Source organism: Amblyomma mixtum, chromosome 10 (genome assembly GCF_055824585.1).
Source record: "Amblyomma mixtum isolate Tamu chromosome 10, ASM5582458v1, whole genome shotgun sequence".
Classification (NCBI taxonomy): Eukaryota; Metazoa; Arthropoda; class Arachnida; order Ixodida; family Ixodidae; genus Amblyomma; species Amblyomma mixtum.
The window spans coordinates 5,856,591-5,878,815 of record NC_143021.1 but is presented as its reverse complement, the minus strand read 5'-3'; the positions used below and the strand labels follow the sequence as shown (position 1 = coordinate 5,878,815).

The 22,225-nt window shown below is 51.7% G+C and overlaps 1 protein-coding gene and 1 pseudogene across 1 annotated transcript; one reads left to right on the top strand and one right to left on the bottom strand.

Moving 5' to 3' along the window:
- Positions 1–241: 241 nt before the first annotated feature.
- LOC149325044 (uncharacterized) lies at positions 242–8,521 on the bottom strand (annotated as a pseudogene).
- A 4,192-nt stretch (positions 8,522–12,713) lies between these two features.
- LOC149325043 (uncharacterized) lies at positions 12,714–13,805 on the top strand. The gene has a single exon (XM_089564175.1). The coding sequence runs from the start codon at positions 12,714–12,716 to the stop codon at positions 13,803–13,805; it is 1,092 nt and encodes a 363-aa protein (XP_089420301.1).
- Positions 13,806–22,225: the final 8,420 nt, after the last annotated feature.

Below are 22,225 nucleotides of genomic sequence, written 5' to 3'. Positions count from 1 at the left end.
CTACGGGGGGGAGTACGCTCACTCTTCTGCCACCCTTTGAATGGGGGCACTGCTTGGAGCGGGGCGGGGATATGGGTATGTGGGGGAAGATTCGCAGGCGGCGCGCGCGCTGTGGTCTTCACTAGGACAGGGCTCCTCTGGCGTGTGGTGCAGCTCGCACCGGGGAGGGCTCCTATGCACCGGGACTGGTGCACGGGGATTGGGGCCCTGGAGGGGGATACAGCTGGGGAGGGGTTACGGCTTAGAGCCGAGTGTCCAGGCCTGTCACCTGAAGGAACTCCAGGAGTAGCCTGAAGGCAGCGATGGGGCTGCGGGCAGGGTGGAGCAGGTCCTGGGCTGAGGTGGCGGGGAGGCCCAGGGCATGGTAGCCTTGCACCATGGTGCAGGGTTGGGCAGGTGCAGAGGAGGTGGGCTGGGGAGGAGGCTCTGCCATGACGATAGAGACGGGTCTGCGTCCAGGAGGAGCCTGTTCGGAGCCGCAGGAGTAGGGAGCGCTCTTTACGGGGAAGGTCGTCGGGGACCCTCAGGAAGCTCCCCTGCGGCCAGTCGGAGATCTGGGTGGTGTTACAGTTTCGGTTTTATGTTTGTTTTGTGGCTCCACCCGGTGCCAACGGGATAGAACTTGCCAGGCAGCAAGGCAATAAAAAGGACACAGCTCTAAGAGCAGTTGTTCGTTGCGCAGTGGAGCGCGGTGCATCATCGTCCGTTTCTTCGAGCCTAGCCGTTGACGGCGAAAGCCGAGCCGGTCCGCCTCTCGGCATTGCTCGGTCCACTAACTCGTTACAAGTGGCGACGAGGAGAAAAATTCAAGTTCAAGTTCCAGTCAAGGTCGTCTTTCCTCCTCCCCTTCTGCGCACGTGAGTTCTTCGTTGTTATGACGAGTTCAACGCGCAAGAATTCCGTCATTCCAATGTTCGGCGAACTCGAAGCGTTCGACGGAGGAGGAGGAGATGCGTGGCCTTGCTACGTTGATCGCCTTAAAGCTTTTTTCATCGCGAATGACATCGCAGAAGCAAAAGAGGAGTCAGTCTTCTTTAGTTGTTGTGGACAGGAAACGTATGCTCTCTTGCGGGATCTCGTGAAGCCCGCCCAACCGCAAGACAAAACCTTGGAAGAAATTCTTTCTGTTCTTGGTGACCATTACTGCCCCAAACCATCTGCTGTCGCGCAGCGTTTCAGGTTCAACACGCGTGTTCGCGCGGAGGGCGAGTCAGTCAGTAACTTTGTGGCGTCGCTCAAAAGCCTCTCTGAACATTGCAACTTCGGAACTGAGCTTAGCAACATTTTGAGGGACCGCATCGTGTGCGGCATCAACGACACAGCCGTGCAGACGAGGCTGCTCGAGAAAGCAGACCTTACGTATGAAGACGCTGTACAAACTGCACTTGCCATGGAAGCTGCGAAGAAAGATGCCGGCGAGATAGCGAGCTCAAGTCGAAGTGCGCTTCCCACTTATCAAGTCGCGGCATCAAAGGGGCGTGTCACATGCTACCGCTGTGGTGACGAACACCTTGCGTCCGTTTGCAAGCACATCAGTAGTTCGTGCAATTACTGCAGGAAGCAGGGACACATTGCTCGAGTGTGCAACTCGAAGAAAAAGCACGCTTCGTCACGGAAGGGAAAATTCACAAAGCCACATGCGTCCGCGCCTCCGGCTCGCAAAACTTCGTGTGGGACTCATCCAGTCAACACTGTTGACAACGACGTTTCTGCCGATGTGTTTGTCATGTGGCCAGTCGACACCGTCGCGCCGTCACCACCCTTCACCGTCACAGTCAGCGTTTGCGGTAAGCCGCTCTGTATGGAGCTGGACACCGGTGCGAGCGTTTCTGTCATGGAAAAAAATCTTCAGGAGCTGCTACCGTCAGTACCTGTCATGCCGTCTGATGTACTCCTGCGAAGCTACTCGGGCGAGCTCACACAAGTTCAAGGTAGAGCGGATGTCACAGTGCAATTTCGTGACAGAAAAGCAGTGCTACCTTTATTCCTGACTGGGGAATGTTCACCTACACTTCTGGGCCGGAACTGGATTCGAGAACTGGGCATTGACATTGCTCGCGTGGAAGCAGACGTTCATGCTGTTTCTGATGTTGAGGACCTCCTTCAAGCGTTTCCTGAGGTGTTTGAACAGAGTCTGGGAACTTTCAAGGGCCCAGAAGCCACAATCCATGTTCCACAAGATGCTGTACCAAAGTTTTTCAAGCCACGGCCACTGCCCTTTGCCCTGAAGGATGGGGTGTCGCAAGAGCTTCAGCGCCTACAGAGAGAAGGCATCCTGGAGTCAGTCACTTCTTCAGCTTGGGCTGCACCAATTGTTCCAGTGGCCAAGAAGGATGGACGCGTCAGGATTTGCGGAGATTTCAAGATTACCGTTAATCCAGTGGCTGTGGTGGAAAAGTATCCAATTCCAAGAATTGAGGACCTGTGGGCCATGCTGTCAGGAGGTGAGAAGTTCACAAAGCTGGATTTGAGGGACGCCTACCAGCAAATAGTTCTTGACAAAGAATCAGGAAAGTATGTCACAATCTCCACACACATGGGATTATCCCAGTATACACGTCTTCCTTTTTGCGTGTCATCGGCACCAGCCTTGTTCCAAAGGGAGACGGAGAACCTTTTCCGAGGACTGCCACATGTTGCAGTATATTTCGATGATATCCTTGTCACTGGCTCGAATGACTCGGAGCATCATCGCAACCTCAGTGCTGTCCTATCTAGACTTCGTGATGTTGGACTTAAGTTGAAGTTCAACAAGTGTCATTTTTTCGTCCGACAAGTTGAATACCTCGGGCACATCATAAGCAAACAAGGCCTGTCTCCATGTTTGAGCAAGGCATCTGCCATCCTTCATGCACCTGCACTCCGGGGCGTCAAAGAGCTTCAAAGTTTTTGGGGACTTGTGAACTTCTACAGTCGTTTCCTACCAAACGTTTCCGGATGCCTCCGCCCTTTGCATTTACTTCTCATGAACGAGAAGAAATGGGTGTGGGGAAAAGAGCAAGAAAATGTATTCAATGCAGTGAAGCAGTTAATAACATCCGCCCCAGTCCTAGTACATTTCGACCCAGGGAAGCCACTGAGTCTCAGCTCCGATGCCTCTCCGTATGGGATCGGCGCAGTTTTGGCACACCGAGAATCTGATGGTCGAGAACCGCCCATTGCTTTTGCCTCCAGATGTTTGTCTCGTGCAGAGCAAAACTACAGCCAACTCGGCAAGGAGGCATTGGCCTTTGTATTTGGTGTTGAAAAGTTCCACCAGTACTTGTGGGGCAATCCTTTCACTGCTTATACGGATCACAAGCCTCTACTAGGATTACTGAATGATGACAAACCCATTCCAGTGCAAGCATCACCACGACTAGTCAGATGGGCATTGAAACTTTCTGCATACAAGTACAAGCTTGTGTACAAGCCTGGTCTGGACTTAGGTCATGCGGATGCTCTCAGTAGGTTGCGGTTGCCTGCAAACAACGTGGATCTACCTGCACCTGCTGAAATGTTCATGCTTGAACATTTCAGCATACCCAGGACTGTTGTCACCTGCCATTATGGCACAAGCTACAAAAAAGGATCCATTCCTGAGCCATGTCCATGTCAATGCCTGAACCAAAAGGTTCTCTATCTGTCACGGAGAGTGAAAGATAATCGAATGCATTTCTTCAGTCATGTTTAGATTTTTCATTATCCCAACTTATCATGCAACCCACACGGCGCACTGCCACATGCTCCAGTATTCTTGACCTAATCCTTACTAATATCCCTGACATCTGCGCCAACATTAGTCACCTAGATGGGCTCTCCGATCATGACGTCATTACTGGGAACATTGTTTGTCGGCATAATAGTAGGAAGATCATTGAAAAAAAATTAAATGCTATAGCAGAGCTAACTTTGATGGAATTAATGCACAATTATCTCTTTTTGCAGACCAGTTTCTTAATGACTTCTTGTCCCGTACAGTTGAAGAAAACTGGCCCGTTCAAAAATATGTTTACTGACGTCGTTAGCAAGTATATACCGTCCATAACAATTAGGAGTAGGAGCTCTACGCCATGCTTTAACAAGCAACTTCGGCGTCTAAACAAAAAAAAAAGCGATTGTACAGGCAAGCCCAGAAATCCGGTCTTTCATCATCGTGGCTTATATACAAACAGTGCGACAAAGAATACCAAAAGTTACTTAAATCCAGTCGTCATCACTTTTTTAACCACGACCTATCATCTATGCTGACTAACAATCCTCGCAAATTTTGGCAAGTAGTAAATCCAAGCAATCATCCAGATGTAACACTTACCGATACCACAGGCGCCACTGTTCCCGAGTCAAAGTGTGCACAAATATTAAACAATGCATTCTCGTCTGTGTTCACCCGCGAGGACGTCACTTCATGCCCAAACATAGGTACACTTTCCGATATCATCATGCCACAGATAAATATTAGCGAGTCCGGTATTATATCACTACTTAATAATCGTAAGGTATCATCTGCATCTGACCACGTTGGGTTCAACAACAAGTTGCTTAAAAGTACATCGCAAAGCATTTCAGGAATCTTGTGCGCTCTTTTTTCACAGTCATTGTCATCCGGCCAAATTCCAAATGATTGACGTACAGCCAAGGTTATACCAATTTTTAAATCTGGCGATCGCTCATCACCGCTTAACTACCGGCCTATTTCGTTAACTAGCACCGTTTGCAAACTACTGGAACATATCATACATTCTCAAATCATAAAATACTTAGAAGAGCATAATATAATCTTCAAATACCAGCACGGCTTCCGCAAGGGATATTCATGCAATGGGCAACTTGCAGGGTTTACTAATGACTTGCTTTCATGTATTGACGCTGGCAACCAAGTCGACGCGATATTCTTGGTTTTTTCTAAAGCTTTTGACCGCGTTCCTCACCACAGGCTACTGCTGAAACTAAAACATTTTAACATTGACGCACAAGTCATTGCATGGATAAAAGATTTCTTGTCATTTCGAACTCAATTCACAAATATTAATGATCACAACTCCCCTTTTATTCCTGTCACGTCCGGCGTTCCACAAGGGAGCGTGCTTGGCCCTTTGCTTTTGCTAATCTATATTAATGACCTGCCTAACTGCATGTCGTCCAGAGTAAGACTGTTCGCCGATGATTGCGTAATTTACCGTACCATTTCTACTGACACTGACCATCAAGCATTGCAGTCAGACCTCAACGTAATAACAATGGTGTTCAGACTGGCAAATGACCCTAAATCATACTAAAACTAAGTGCATGTCATTTACACACTCCTCTTCCCGTATTCCAACTTCATACTTTATAGGTAACAACGTTGTCGAACTTACTACCACGTACAAATACTTAGGAGTCAACTTGCAATCGGATCTAACATGGCATCATCACATCAACGTTACTCTTGCATCTGCTAACCGTCCTTTCGGAATCATGAAACACAGACTAAAGCAAGCGCCTTCACATCTAAAGAAACTCGCGTACATCACGTTAATCAGGCCTAAAATTGAATATGCATGTGCCACCTGGGACCCGAGCCAAGACTACATTATACGTAACATTGAATCCCTGCAAAGCCGTGCTGCTCGCTTCATTTTTTCAGATTATTCTCCGTACTCCAGTGTTTCATCTTTAAAAATTCGTGCCGAACTGCATCCGCTATCACTACGACGGAAACACGCCCGTTTATCTCTCTTTCACAAACTTTATCATCATGATCATTTGCGCGACGACTTCTTTCAGTCACCCCCTGTAATTTTTCTTCGCCGTGATCATCCCTGCAAAGTCAAACGCCCAGCATGCCACTCGGCCCATTACGCACAATCATTCATCCCCAAAACCATAGCTGACTGGAATAACCTACCATCAGATATTGCCACTGAAGTTAACACCGATGAATTTCATCAAATGCTGTGGACTCATATCAGAATTTGACGTCTCTGTGCGTTTTTGTGGTTAGCTGTTTTTTTTTGCCAGGACTAATTTAATACCTGCGCATCTTGTTCGATATCGTATTGTAGTTTTTTCTTTTTGTGTTATCCTTGAACCCCCGGTGTTTCAATTTTCACACTTTTATCTTATTTTTATTCGAACTTTAATCCACTTCTAATATTGGGGTTTGCGTATTTTGTGGTTTTCTTGCTATGTTTGCTGAAATTGTTTATTCTTACTATTTTGTTTCTCGCATATTCTTATTAGTGTGTTTCGTGTGCCCCCCCTATGTAATACCCTCTTGCAGAGGGCCTTTAGGGTATTTGAATAAATAAATAAATGTAGCTCTTGCTGTCCTACGAGGGGAAAAACTTCCAGCAGGACCAGAAGGAAATCCATTCACAGCAAGGAGCAGCGAACTAAGCCTCCACGAAGGTTGCTTGCTGTGGTGTTCCCGACTTGTTATCCCAAAATCTTTGCAAGCCAACATCCTAATGATACTTCATGCAGGGCATCCTGGCATTGAGAAAAGCAAGACAATTGCCAGAAGCCACATCTGGTGGCCGGGAATGGATGGAGACATCGCTAAGAGTGTAAAGAGCTGTGAAACCTGCCAAGCTTAACTGCGTGCACCGCAACGCATTCAGCACACGCCATGGCCATTTCCACAGAGGCCCTGGTCAAGGCTTCACGTTGACTTTGGGGGCCCATTCATGGGTCACACATTCCTGGTCATTGTTGACGCCTATTCAAAGTGGGTCGAAGTTTTTCTAGTGGCGTCAACATCAGCCGATGCTGTTATCAATGCTTTGCGAACAACATTAGCGCAGCATGGACTGCCGGATCTCATAGTTTCCGACCATGGGCCTGCTTTTGCAAGTGAACAGTACTTGGAATTCTTGGCACGTAATGGAATGCGTCGCATGCTTGTGCCTCCCAACCATCCAGCTTCGAATGGTGCGGCAGAGCGCGTCGTACAGACTGTCAAGAACAAGATCAAGAAGAGTGGATCTGGATCTTTCCAAACCTAGATTTCGCGGTTCTTATTTCATTACAGAACCACGCCACATGAAGTCACAGGCAGAGCACAGTGTGAAATGCTCATGGGAAGGATGTTCAAGACACCTTTGGATGTTCTTCGCCCAAATCTACACACTTCAATGCTGCTGAGACAGTTGAAGCAGAAACTACAGGCCGATAAAGGGTGTCGTTCTGCTCCATTGCCGAATGTGGGAGACAATGTACTCGCAAAGAACTTTCGTCGAGGGCCACCGTGGGTACCCGCACGTGTCACGAGCACCACAGGTCAGTCAGCAGCTACAGTCTGTCTCAGTGACGGTACTCTCTGGCATAGGCACGGCGACCACCTACGTCCTCAAGTCGAAGAAATCGTTGAGCCTACCACTGAACTATGGAGGCCTGGACCTACTGGAACACAGGGCGTTTCCAGCCACCTATCAACTGAGTGTGACACCAGCTTGGCTGTTTCTGTGGACTCTGACCTCACCGTGAGTGCTACTAGTGGCACAGAAGAGACAACTGTGACCGTGACTGGTGGTACAGAAGAGACAACTGTGAACGTGACTGGTGGTACAGAAGAGACTGCTATGAACTCTCCCAAGTTAGCGTGCAGCACGCCTCAGTTGCGAAGAAGCATGAGAAGCCGCAAGCCGCAGCGCTACTCTCCATAATGCTCTTCTTGAACAAACTAATGGGGGAGGACTGTTACAGTTTTGGTTTCATGTTTGTTTTGTGGCGCTACCCGGTGCCGACGGGATAGAACTTCCGAGGCAGCAAGGCAATAAAAAGGACACAGCTCTAGGAGCAGTTGTTCGTTGCGCAGTGGAGCGCGGTGCATCATCGTCCACTTCTTCGAGCCTAGCCGTTGACGGCGACCGCCGAGCCGGTCCGCCTCTCGGCATTGCTCGGTCCACTAACTCGTTACAGGTGGAGTCCTTGAATGGCTCGCCTGGGAGCTGGGCGGGCAAAGTCCAGTTGGGTCACCGCTGGATTGATGGGAGCGCCGCTGGTGTGGGCAGCTCCGGCCACCTGGTCTTCCGCCTCGTTGCCTGCAATGCCGACGTGGGAGGGAACCCACTGCAGGGAAACAGGGCGCCCAGAGTCCTCGATGGCCATCAGGCGGGCGACAGTGTCCTGCCTTGTCTGTCCTCGCCGCAGGAGCAGGAGGACAGCTCTTAGCTCCGTTAGGATTACGGCTGGTTGCTGCCCAGGCATCAGACTCAGGAGGCCTGCGGCCAGATGGAGGCCGGCTAGTTCGGCTGCTGTAGAGCTGGCTGAGAATCCTAGCCGGCATGCCAGGGCTATACCCAGGGTTGCGGCGACGCCGGCTGCCGCAGCTTTTCCGGTGATCGGGAGGACTGAGCCGTCTGTGAAGATCTGTAGGTGACCTTCCAGTGCCTCGTGCAGCAGAGCGGCGATGAGGGCAGCGACCGGAGTTTGCCTCTTGCTGCAGTCCTTGATGTCCACAGAGATGGAGAGTGGAGGCCTGGTAGGTGGTGGGGGCTGCTTCCTGGGCTGTAGGAGGGGCAAGGAGCCGGGTGAAGGTGCTCCATAGGAGCCCCATGCGGGAAGACGGGGCCTGGCTGAGACGGGACAGGAGGGCCCACCGTCTGGCGTGTGGTGCAGGCGGTTCAGATGCCGAAGCCCAGTCTGGAGGAGGAGGAGGGAGAGTGGCCAGGTCCCAGCCTCTGAGTGGGTGGCCGCAATGGGAGAGCACCGAGGAAAGCCCATGCACTGCCTCAGAGTAGGGTGGTGGATTTGCTCCAGGGACCTCAAGCGGACTGGTGCGTCACCAGTGGGACAGAACCTAGTCGAAAAAAACCATTGGGTTCCAATTGGCAATTTCCAATTGGAACCAATTGGATATTTCCAAATATGTTTTCGACACCATTGGGAATACCAATTGGAAAATAACATTTGGACCACTCCAATTGGCCGACACCAAATGGTCAGCTCCAATTGGGCAGGCACCAAGGGGTGTACCCCAATTGAAAGACCTCATTTGGTCCGATTCAGTAGACACTTCTCAGCCTACGTCATCAGCGCACGCGTTTTGATTAAAACCAACGAGTCAATTCATTTCACATTCAGCTGCAGTTTGATTCGAATGGTATAGAACCAAGTGGATTTTCCCCCTGCAGTTTAAGAGGCTGTACATTTTTACATGGGAATTGAAATTGGGATAATTCCAAGCTTTTAGGGAACTGAAGGCAAACAAGCCTGCAATATCACATAGAAGGAACACAGACACAGTTAATATATATATATATATATGCACAGAGCATACTTTTGCTCCAACTTATATACCCCATTCATGAGACACTGCTGATGGAGCCAGTGACGCTTGTCCATTGAGCAAAGTTATTTTATTATTTCATGCCTGCAGTGACAGTTTAAATGATTATATTAATGCAGTAGATAAAGCAGCTCACATCTTTTTACTAAGACCTCATTATTTCCCAGTTTTGTGTTCATAGAGAGCAATACTCTGATCCCAATCAAGGCAATCATTGGCTTCCAATTGGTTTTTTTCCAATTGGAAATTTTTCAGTTGCGCATCTTTAACAAGTGGAGCATCGAGTTGGACCTTCGTGCTCGACTCACTAGCAATATGCTCTGGACTGTTCATTTGGAGCAAGGCACTAACTCTATTACCTGGCTAGTGGACTACAGCCACTTGGTAATATAGGAATCAACTCTGCCTTTATACAATTTGGCCATTAGTTTGGAACACAGCTTGGGGACCAACTGGGCAGTCCAACCGAATGTGATGAAACCAATGGAGTCCCGGGTACAAATTGTACAATTCAGCTGAAATGACAGAGCTAACTGAAAGCTGAGACACCAAATTGGACTGGTCAGTTGAAATCAGGGAAACCAATTGGGCTCTCCAATTTGATTCCCGAGTCCAGCTAAAGTCCAGAAACCAGTTCGACTCTCCAAATGGATTCCCGAGACCAATTGGAAGTTCAGAAACCAATTGGACTCCCCAATTGGATTCTGGAGTCCACTTGGAAATTCAGAGACCAATTGGGCTGTCCATTTGGAATTAGGTAAACCAGTTGGACTCCCCAATTGGTTTTCCTCTGACCAATTAGGTCCATTTGGCTTCCAATTGGGTCCAGTTGGGTCCAATTTGAAATCTCAATTGGACACAATGGTTTTTTTCACTGGGTTAACACCGCCGCGGTTCCTGCCTCGGCCGCAAAAACGGTTCCTTTCGGTTTCGTATCTCCGCCCCGTGACGTAAACGAAAAGCGTGGAGCCACCTCTGGAAGACACGCGTCACGCCGTAGATGAAGACAGTTGGCCAATTAGGAGCGACGAGAGGAACCAGTTCTCGAAGAGAACCGCCGCTGGATCTGGCCCCTGCGTGAATCTTATCGCGATCTCCACTTGCACGGTCGCTTGATGCAAAGCGAGATGCGGCCAGCCACGTCGCGCCGCCGACAATGGGTGAGCGCCTCCTGGGGTAGTTTACAGTCGCGGCCGCTGTTTTCGGTGAGGGCGCCACTGCTCGGAGACAAGTCGCCTGGTTCCCCGGGAGTGGACTCCCGAATCGCTCCTTTCTTCGTCGCGTCCGAGCGCGTTTGCTTCATCTCCTCGTGTCTGCAGTGCTTTCTTTGGATTTTCGAGGGTGCGCGTGAGTGAGCACTTTTGCCTCGTGTCTGCAGTGCTGGATTTGGACTTTTGTGTGCGCGCGAATTAGTGTTTGCCTCGCGTCTGCCGTGCACGCTTTGGGCTTTTTGTGCACGGGTGTGTAGAGGTCACTGACGTGTATGGGGCACGATGCCGCGCATTTGCTGTCTGCCCCGTGTGTCACAAACTCCAGAAAGCACCCCACTGCGAGATATCACGAGTTTCCCTCTGAACTACAGCGTCGAGAAGCGTAGCTGAAAATATCGCTCGCCAAGGACTGTCAGGGAAAGGAAGCAAGTGGGTGCCAAGCGACAGGTCTCTGGTGTGTTCCTTGCATTTTACAGAGAATGACTACAAAAAGGAAGCTCAGGGAAGGTTCTTCGTCTGTGAATGGTTCCTTCTTTTTTGTATGACTGTGTAATTAAAGTATCAAGCTGCTGGTTGAAGAACCTGGTTTTCTCGGCTGCAGTTTCGCTTATAAAGTTTCACAACTTCGGCTATACTGATTGTTTTTCTTTTTATAAATTGGTTTGGTTTGGTTTATTGGGGTTTAACGTCCCAAAGCGACTGAGGTTATGAGAGACGCCGTAGTGAAGGGCTGCGGAAATTTCGGCCACCTGGGGTTCTTTAACGTGCACTGACATCGCACAGCACACGGGCCTCTAGAATTTCACCTTCATCGAAATTCAGCCTCCGCGGCCGGGATCGAACCCGCGGTTTTTATAACTTACAAAAACTATACATATATATATATATATATATATATATATATATATATATATATATATATATATATATATATATATATATATATATATAGAAAGAACCACTATTGGACGTGACATGAAGCAGATATCTACAGTGTGTGACCGGCTGTGTGTGTCCGTCTCATTCACCGTCTACATGTGGGCGCGAGAAGTGAATAAAAATCAGAGAAGCACTTTGACCATCTAAAGTTCGCAGAGGCAAAAGCCTTTAACCGCGTCTGTCGCTGTCCTCTGCTTGGCCACTGTTGAAGACCGTTTGGCGACTCTTGAACGCTTCCGTTCGGCATCGCGAGCGCGTTTCGTAGCGGGCGACATTGGAGCGCGCGCGCGCGGTATGATTCCTCGACCAACGTTCAAAGAGCAACTGAGCGAGCTCTGGGTGGTACGACCATTGCGAAATCTTGTGACATCAATGCGCATGCGCCTTTGTTATAAAACCTGAGGATTGCGCTGGGAGGCAATGCGCAGTGTGCGCGTTTACTAGGTATCATTAACTAATTATCATTACGGTTCGTACATCTACTACTACACCATTAACTATCATTACTGACTTTTCAAGTAACCATTCTTACTATCATGCTGATGACTGACAGGTGCTGCGGACGCACGGACACTCTGGCGAGTCATGAGCTACAAAAGGCTTTCGCCTTAAAATAGATCGAAAGCTTCAGGCGCATTAACGCAACATCCTGAGGTACAGCCGCTCGCCCGGTAGTGCATCGTATAGGCGTGCGTTATGAACAGCGTTCAGGCATACACTAGAAAGGGGATTCCCACCTGCTGCGATGATTGTGTTATTATCTATGAACACTGTTCAGGCATACACTAGAAGGGGGATTCCCACCTGCTGCGGTGATTGTGTCATAATGGGCACTTTCAAGGACTACTTAAAAATGCAGTCTTTAGTTAGCAACTAGAAAGCGCACTGATTACGCCCTCAAACAGCCAGCTGCGGGCGTACCGACGCAGCTGTCGCGGCGTTTCCCTGCGAGCAGTTGTCCCCGAGCAGTGGCGCCGCGGCGGTCGCACGGAGAACTAGGCCCAAGACGCCGTTTCTGTGCGATGTGGCGGGCCGCACCTCGCTTTGCGCTTTGCATCAAGCGGCAGTGCCACTTGCAAGGCCAGGATCCTCTCCTTTTATCTCAAAAAGAAAATTGTACCGTTTCAAGTCTGATGCGTCGTCGGCAAACCTTGTCATGACCACGTGATCACAACGTCACCTCATCGCCGGGCTATAAGAGGAGCTGCTTGAATAAATCGTTCCTTCTTGTTGTGTCATTCCTGCGTGTTGCTATGTAACAGTGGCGACGAGATAGCGCGCCGGCGCTAGGCGAACTTACGCGCGCAAGAATGAGTGCCGGGCGGCCACTGGAATTCACGGATGCAGAAGGTAGTACGTGGCCTACGTATCGTGTTCGGCTGGAGGCTTACTTCGAAGCCCAGAGCATCGCGGAAGCAACGAAGAAGCCAGCGCTGCTCATAGCTTCGCTCACAGACAGTGCGGTGCGAGTGGTGCAGGGGCGGTGTCATCCAAAACAAGTGAATGAGCTGAGTTACGAAGAAGTCGTCCAGCATTTGGAAGACCACTACGCTCCGCAAGTTAACGAGATCGCTGGAAGTTATGCTTTCTTCAGGCGCTCGCAAAAAGACGGGGAATCTGCCCAGGACTTCATTGCGGAAATTAGGCGGTTAGCGGAGAAGCGCAACTTCGGAACGTCACTGGAGCGCATGTTGCGGGACAGAATTGTGTGCGGTGTGCAAGATGAAGACGTCCGGCGAAATTTACTGACTCAACGGAAGCTTACACTGGAAGAGGCGGAAGACTTTGTTGTCTCGGCACAGAAAGCCTCCCAGAACGCCAAAAGCATGCACTCTTCAGAGCCAGGAGAGGTACATTTTGCCCGTCGAAAGAGCCGTTCATCGAAGCTGCGCCCAAGGCTGGAGAAGTGCGATACATGTGGCAGGTGTGGTGGCGAGTCGCACACCGAGGGGGAATGCAAACACCTTCACGCGGTGTGCTACCGGTGCGGCAAACGAGGACATCTGCGCCGAATGTGCCAGTCCAGCACAAGTTTCCTTCGGCACGCATCGCACCCGGGAGGCCAACGACGCCAGGGCTCCTACGCAATGGCAGCAGCAGGGGACACGAGCTCGGGCGACAGCGAAGCCATGTACACTATTGCAGCGGTTCTCCACCAAGAAGCCAGCATCCGCAAGGTTCGGCCAATTTACAAGGACATTAATTGGAATAACGTCCCTCTTACTATGCTGGTGGACACAGGATCACCCGTGAGTGTCATCTCCGTAACGACGTTCCGGAAGTACGAGGCGCTGTGGCCGCCGTTGAGCAAATCACAGCTTAAGCTATCCTGCCTCTTGGGCGAACTTCCAGTTGGCGGACGGCTACATGCGGCGGGAAAGGCATTCCGGGTACGGTCATAGTGGTCGACAGCGTCGGACCATCTTTGTGCGGCAGAGACACAATCAAGGCATTCAACGAGGCTGGGGTGGCAATGTTGTCGCGTGTGGTCGCGAGTGTGCAACCAATCGAGATAAAAGCTGACAGCACGGAACTGCAAGAGCTGCTCAACGAATATGCTGACGTGTTTGCTCCAGGACTCGGCGTATGCAAGGGACCACCGGTGACATTGCAGCCGAAAGAGAATGCGTGTCCAAAGTTTTTTAAGGCCCGTACGGTTCCCTACGCTTTGAGGGACAAGATGTCGGAAGCGCTCGACCAACTGGTTGCGCAAGATGTCCTGGCGCCTGTGAAAACCGAAAAGATAGCAGTCCTCAGCGCTCAGAAATGGCTCTTCTGATTCAACAGATTAACTTTTGGCGCAAGTTCTGCTCCAGCTATATTCCAGAGGCGGATGGACGCGCTGCTGCGCGATATTCCAGGAGTGCAGGTGTACCTGGATGATATTATCATCGCTGAAAAAAAGGACGATGTATCAGGGCTGAAGAGGGTGCTGCAGCGCCTGTGGGAGTAAGGTCTCCGACTGCACAAGGATAAGTGAAAATTCTGGCAAGACGAAGTCACTTTTCTCGGCCGTCGGATCGACGCTAAGGGTCTGCGACCAAAGTACGATAACATCAAGGCTGTTATCGAAGCCCCAGAACCTACTTCAGTGAGTGAGCTCAAAGCTTTTCTCGGACTTGTAAATTATTACGGCATGTTCTTGCCCAATCTGGCCACTGTGCTGGCTCCGCTGTACGCCCTCCTAGCTAAAGGGGCCAAGTGGCAGTGGACCAAGGAACAAGAAAAAGCTGTTAAGAAAGTTAAGCAGGCAATTGTGGCTTCCAAGTTCCTTGCTCATTTCGACCCAGATAAGCCACTGCGGCTCGAGTGCGATGCGTCACCAGCAGGCAGTGGGGCCGTTTTGTCCCACCGCGTGAACGGTGTTGACTACCCTATCGGATTCCGGTCCAGGACACTCACAAAGGCAGAGCTTAACTAATCTCAGTTAGAAAAAGAAGCACTGGCACTGGTGTTCGGCGTCGCACGGTTCAAGGACTACTTGTGCGGACATCGGTTCGTGTTAGTAACCGACCACAAGCCTCTTACTGGTTTATTCAATCCAGGCAAACCAATACCACCGATGGCGGCTGCGAGAATCCAGCGCTGGGCCTTGTTCCTTGGCAACTACAGCTACACATTCCAGTACCGCAAGGGCAGCGAAAATTCCAATGCAGACGCCCTCAGTCGCTTGCCATTGCCGGTTACGGAGCCGCGGGATGTCGCTGCCGACGAGTACGTTTTGCATGCACAGTGTCTTGAGGAACCTCCCCCTTTCCTTTGAACACATTCCATAGAGCCCCAACTAACAGCCGTTCAGCAGCACAGGGAAGCTTTCTGGTTCCTACATCTCGCAATGACTATGGCCAGCGCCGCTTCGAGTATCAAGGGGTAAAAACTTGGAATAAACTCCCCTGTGCAGTCTTTGCAACGTCTAATCCTTATATTTCACTGAAGACCTTTTTTCTGTCACAAATAATTACCTGATTTACAATGCAAATCGCTTTGTGATTGTTTCTTATTATTCTCTGTAGTGTCTATGTTCGGTTTGCCATTTATATGTCATTGAATAATCACTTCTAAGGCAACTGCGTTTATTTTGTATAAGAATGCTGTTCCTGCCTTCATGTTTTTTTGCACACTCTTCTATTTTTTTTGTAGTGAGCCCTCTTGTATTTCTGTAATTTGAACCCTCTTGCTTGTACGCTTTGCATTTTTCCACCATTCTTATGTGTATTATTTTGGCATGCATGTAGAAAGCATTTGTCCTCACTAATATCTTTGCTTTTATTGCATGGATCCATAACTAGCCTTTGGCTAAGGATCCAGACAGTGATGTTATGTACTGTGCTGAAGAAATGATAATAAAAAGAATTGAATTGAATTGAAACGGCGGTCGGCGCCGGGAGGTTGAACAAATGACAAACCGAGACGCCACTCTTCAACAGGTCAAAAGGTGGATTGCCGACGGATGGCCACCGTATCTACCGTAGGATCTTGAGCATCTCCGGGCGTACTTCAACAGAAGAACAGAGCTAACCGTGAGCCACAATCTGGTGTACTGGGGACATCGCATTGTTCTATCTATGGCGGCGGCAAAGCGTTTGTTTTGGCTGCTCCATGAGACGCACCCTGGTATGACGTCCATGAAAAGAACGGCGAGAACGCTGTTTTGGTACCCGGGTCTGTATTCTGACATAGAGGGACTGGTGAAATCATGCTCTATTTGTGCACAGGCCGCTGCGATGCCACCAGTACAGATACCTTTGGCGTGGCCAGCAACCGGGGAAAGATGGAGCAGACTACACGCAGATTTCGCAGGCCCAATGGACAGACATATGGTATTGGTCGTCGTAGACTCTGAAACAAAATGGATAGAAGCAATTCCAATGAAAATTGCCACATCGCAAACAACGGTGGACGCACTACGGTAAATATTTGCACGCTTCGGCCATCCAAAAACCTTCGTTTCAGATAACGCTCCACAATTTGTGGGCGCCGTTTTTCGCGAGTTTCTGGCACGAAACAACGTAAAGCAACTCACAACAGCCACTTATCACCCACAATTGAATGGTTTAGCCGAAAGAGCTGTGCGCATGCTCAAGGAAGGGCTAAAGAAAAACCCTGGAAAAGACCTGGAAATGCGTATAGTTCGGTTTTTGTTCCGATATCGCCAAACGCCTGTTAAGGATGGCAAGTCGCCCGCGGAACACTTATTCGGCTACCAGATAAGAACAAAGATGGACTGCATCACGCCCGGTGAGAAGTCGGCAGAAAGCCAGCCAAGAGTAGGTGCGACTAAATTGGATGTGGGAGAACCGGTCTGGATGCGCAATTTCGGAACAGGTCGCAGATGGATTCCAGGAGTAGTGCATGGTCAACAGGGCTCCAGGATGGTCTCCGTTGACTCGGAGCAAGGTCGTCAGCGGCGGCACTTGGACCAACTGAGAGGTCGGACTGAATCACAAGACAGAGCCCCTGGAGAAGTTGGCAAGCGGGAACCTGCGGACGACGCTCCGACCACGTCGACAGATAGCCCAGAAGCATCCGTGACGGAAACTGGCCCGCCTGGTTTGAGAAGATCAACCAGACAGCGACGGCCACCTGTACGCTTTTCTCTTTAGGGGGGAGCGATGATGCGTCATCGGCAAACCTTGTCATGACCACGTGATCACAACGTCACCTCACCGGCGGGCTATAAAAGGAGCTGCCTGAATAAATCGTTCCTTCTTGTTGTGTCATTCCGGCGTGATGCTATATAACAAAGTCAGCGCCAGTCCTGTCCACTTCTTCGTTTGTCCTTGTCTTCTCGCGCTACATTCTTTAACCATGGTCACTGACCAACAAGCCCAAACAGCCACTTTAGTCGATTCCAGGCCTCCTTCTGCTTAGCAGACATCTCGCCGTCCATACTGCCGCCTCAGCTGTGGTTGCGGCGCACGCAAGCTCTCCTTTTCATTGCTCCGACATATTGTCACGACCAGAGGAGCCGTGAAGGTAGACGTCGGGAAGAACCCAAGACCGGGAGCCTTCTTTTAATTATGGAGCCAGCGTCCACGACACACAACAGAACAGCGCGCCACGAGAGCCCACCGCCGCTTCGTCGTCGTCTTCGACTCAGGGCGGAGGCCGCGCGGCGCGTTAGGCGCGTGGCATTATTCCCCCCCGCGAAAGCAAACATCGTCTCGATGTGGAATGGGGTATGTACAGTGAGGGGAGGAGGAACAAAAAAAGACTGGGGGTGAGGTGAACTATACAGTGCGCGCTAGATGACATGCAGGGAGAGTCAAGTTCACACGTGGGGTAAGGGGAAAAGGTACGAAACAGCGTGAACACAGCGCTCAGTCACGCGAAAAGTAAGGCTTTAAGCGCACTACATGCACGATTTCAGGCCGTTGACGCTGAGGGCCGGAGACCACAGTTCCATGGGGGACAACTTCGTAGTTGACGCTGTTCAGGCGGCGCAGGACTCTGTACGGGCCAAAATACCTATTTAAAAGCTTTTCGCACAATCCCTTGCGGCGCACTGGTGTCCACACCCACACGTGGTCGCCCGGCTCGTAGTGCACGTCCCTGTGCCGAAGGTTATAGTGTCCGGCATCGGCGGATTGCTGGTCCTTGATGTGCAAGCGGGCCAGCTGACGGGCCTGCTCTGCTTGGTCCACGAAGTGGCCAGCTTCAGGAGGAAGCTCTGCGTCGCCGTACGGCAGCATGGCGTCTAGCATCATGCGGACCTCTCTGCCATACACGAGACGGAACGGGGTGAACTGGGTGGTTTCCTGCGTCGCGGTATTATATGCGAAGGTGACGTACGGCAAGACCTCATCCCAGGTTTTGTGTTCAACGTCGACGTACATCGAGATCATGTCCGCCAATGTTTTGTTGAGCCGTTCCGTTAGACCATTGGTTTGGGGATGATACGCTGTTGTTGGTCGATGAGCAGTATGGCTAAGCACTAAGATGTCACGTAGGAGTCGGGCTGTAAACGCCTTGCCTCGGTCAGTAATGATGGCCGATGGGGCGCCGTGTCTAAGCACGATGTCGTGCATAAAGAAGTGGGCAACTTCGGCGGCAGTACCTCGCGCAAGGGCCTTCGTTTCAGCGTAGCGGGTCAAGTAGTCTGTGGCGACTACGATCCACTTGTGGCCGGAAGAGGAGAGAGGAAATGGCCCCAGAAGGTCCATGCCGACTTTGTCGAATGGTATTTGTGGCGGCTCGATGCACTGAAGCAGTCCAGGAGGCTTGAGCGCGGGTTTTTTTCGCCGCTGGCATTGCCGGCATGTCCGGACATAATGCTTGACACTTGAAGTTAGGTTGGGCCAGTAATAGTTCTGCCGGATTCGGGATAAGGTGCGGGTAACTCCAAGGTGGCCGGAAGTCGGTTCATCATGGCAGGCAAGGAGGACTTCATCCCGCAGATCAGACGGTATGACGAGCAGGTAAGTTGTCGGACTTGAAGTAGAGTTTTTTTTATAAAGCACCCCTCTCCGCAGGCAGAACGACGATAGTCCACGAGCTAGGTGTCGTGGTATTTCAGGGCACCCACCTTCGAGATGTTCGATGAGCAGACGGAGCTCGGCGTCGGCACGCTGTCTGGAAACGAGCTCAGATGTGCTGACCGCTCCAAGGAAGCTATCATCGTCGGTGGTGTCTTGCGGAGGAGGTTCGACGGGAGCGCGTGACAAGGTATCAGCGTCGGTGTGTTTCCGGCCTGACTTGTAGGTGACGGTGAAATCGAATTCCTGCAGGCGTAATGCCCAACGTGCTAGGCGGCCGCAAGGGTCCTTTAAATTTTTGAGCCAGCACAGCGAGTGGTGGTCGGTGACGATACGAAACGGTCTGCCGTAGAGGTATGGGCGGAACTTGGCGGCGGCCCAGACTACCGCTAAACATTCTTTTTCCGTGGTAGAGTAGTTCAACTCAGCACGCGACAGTGCGCGGCTGGCGTAGGCAATTACTTTGTCGACACCGTTTTGCCGCTGAACGAGAACGGCGCCAAGACCGACGTTGCTCGCATCCGTGTGCACCTCCGTATCGGCATCTTCGTCGAAATGTGCCAGGATGGGCGGTGATTGGAGTAGGCGTCGTAACTCGTCGAAGGCAGTCTGTTGTTAGTTGCCCCAGGAAAATGACGTGTCATCACGGGTTAGGAGCGTCAGAGGGCTGGCGAGCTGGGCGAAGTTTCTAATGAAGCGGCGATAATAGGAGCACAGGCCCAGGAAACGTCGGACTGCTTTTTTGTGGGACGGGACCGGAAAGGCAGCAACGGCAGCAAGCTTCTCTGGGTCAGCGCGGATTCCGTCAGCACTAATGAGGTGCCCGAGGAACTTCAATTCGGTGAACCCAAAGTGGCATTTTTCTGGTTTTAGGGAGAGGTTGGCGGATCCAACGGCTTTGAGGACAGTCCTAAGGCGGTGCAGATGTTCCGTGAACGTTGCGGAAAAAATGATGACATCGTCAAGATAAACAAGACAGGTCTGCCACCTCAAACCGGTGAGAACGGTGTCCATCATTCTTTGGAACGTGGCAGGAGCACAGCAGAGCCCGAATGGGAGGACGCGAAATTCATACAGCCCGTCCGGTGTAATGAAGGCGGTTTTCTCACGGTCCCTCTCATCAACTTCTATCTGCCAATAACCACTTCTGAGGTCGACCGAAGAGAAGTACTTGGCTTGACGAAGTCGGTCGAGGGAGTCGTCGATACGCGGGAGCGGGTACACGTCTTTCTTGGTCACACTGTTCAGCTTCCTGTAGTCGACGCAGAACCGTAGTGTCCCGTCTTTCTTTTTCACGAGGACGACAGGAGACGACCACGGACTGCTTGACGGTTGGATGACGCCGTCTGTGAGCATCTCTTCGACCTGTGTTTGAATAGCATCTCGCTCACGAGGGGACACACGATAGGGCTGCTGATGGATGGGTCGGGCTCCTTCATGCGTGATAATGCGGTGTTTAACTATCGACGTTTGGCGCACTTTGGACGACGACGTGAAACATGCACCAAACTCCCGCAAGAGGTCCTGGAGTTGCCTCTTTTCAGTGGGTGGAAGGCCAGGATTTATGTCTACGCTGGTGACCGCTTCGGCGTCAGCTCCAGGTGTGTCCTCCGCACAAGCAAAGCATTCGGCCACTTCCTGAACATGGTCGACGTAAGCGATGGCTGTGCCACGGAAGAGATGTCGATGTTCATTGCAGAAGTTGGTGACAAGGACCTCTGTACAACCGTCATGAAAGGATCCAAGGCCCCGTGCCACCGCAACCCCCTTAGTGAGTACGAGGGAGACATTAGGCTCGACAACCCGGAGTCCCCTATGTGGCTCGTCGCAGGTAACTCTCGTGAGAATGCTGGCACGTGGTGGCACCGTAACGTTATCGTCGGCGACTCGCAGGGCGGACCGAGAACCCTGGTGCGCAGGTTCTTCTGTGGCCATTGCGGTAGAAAACGTCACCAAGCGGTTCGGGAGGTCTATGATCGCACCGTGCTCGCGAAGAAAGTCGATGCCAAGGATGACATCGCGAGAACATTCGCGGAGAACGAGAAAAGTGGCAACGAATGTGCAGCCTCGAACCGTAACCCGGGCCGCACACATGCCGAGTGGTGCGACAAGATGTCCGCCTGCCGTGCGTATGTCGGGACCGTCCTAGGGTGTCGTCACTTTTTTTAGGGCCGTCGCAAGCCGTCCGCTAAGGATAGAGTAATCTGCGCCCGTATCAACCAACGCGCTGACCTCCTTTGTGTCGACGAGAACAGGGATATCCAAGGAGACTCTGCCTTCAGCACGGCCCGTCGATGGCTGTTGTGGAGGATTCAGTCGGTGCGGCGGCGGAACCTGGTCGGCGACTGGGGTAGCGCTGTCGGAGCGATTCAAGCGGCGCGTCGGGGGAAACTGTTCGGCGATGCGGCGTTCGGCGTCGGGGCGATTGGGTCGGTGCGGCGGCGGAAGCGGGTCGGCGATTGGGGTTGCGGCATCGCGGCGATACGAAAGGCGCGTCGGGGAAAACTGTGCAGCGATGCGGCGTGCGACGTCGGGGCGATTCAGTTGCTGCGGCGGTGGAAGCTTTGCGTCGGAACGGCGTTCGGCGGCCTCGCCTCCAAAGGCCGCCGGAGCTAGTTTTCCCGACGAGGGCTCGAGGAACCACGTTGTCCTGAGGCGAAACGGGACCCAGAGGGCGAAGACCGGCGTGGAGAGGGCGATCGCGACTCGCGGCGCGGAGGAGATGGTGAACTACGCTGGCGGGTGACATACTCGGCGATGTCTTGAGGGCGCTCTCCAGGGCGTGGACGGGGGCTGTCGACAGAAAAACCGCGTAGACCCATTTCGCGATAGGGGCACCGCCGGTAGAGATGGCCGGCCTCACCACAGTGGTAGCAGAGCGGGCGTTGATCCGGAGTGCGCCAGAGGCTGGCAGTGGCGTCGCCATGAGTGGAGTGGTAGTTGAAGGCGCGCTCACAATAGGAAGGGCCTGGGGGACAGGCCGCGGATCCTCCGGCTGACACGATGGACAGGGGTGGTCACAAGAGGCGGACGCGTCGAGTCGTCCTCAGGAGTAGGGAGCATCGGCCGCACCTCCACCAGTGTCACGACCAGAGGAGCCGTGAAGGTAGACGTCGGGAAGAACCCAAGACCGGGAGCCTTCTTTTAATTATGGAGCCAGCGTCCACGACACACAACAGAACAGCGCGCCACGAGAGCCCACCGCCGCTTCGTCGTCGTCTTCGACTCAGGGCGGAGGCCGCGCGGCGCGTTAGGCGCGTGGCAATATTATCAGGCATGCGAGGCAGCTGGCGAAGCGAGCGGAGGCGAGCACAACGACGAGGCAAGCGGTGTGACGTCATACCAAA

Coding starts and splice junctions, on each gene's coding strand:
- LOC149325043 (XM_089564175.1), top strand. CDS start 12,714: ATGAGTGCCGGGCGGCCACTGGAATTCACGGATGCAGAAGGTAGTACG.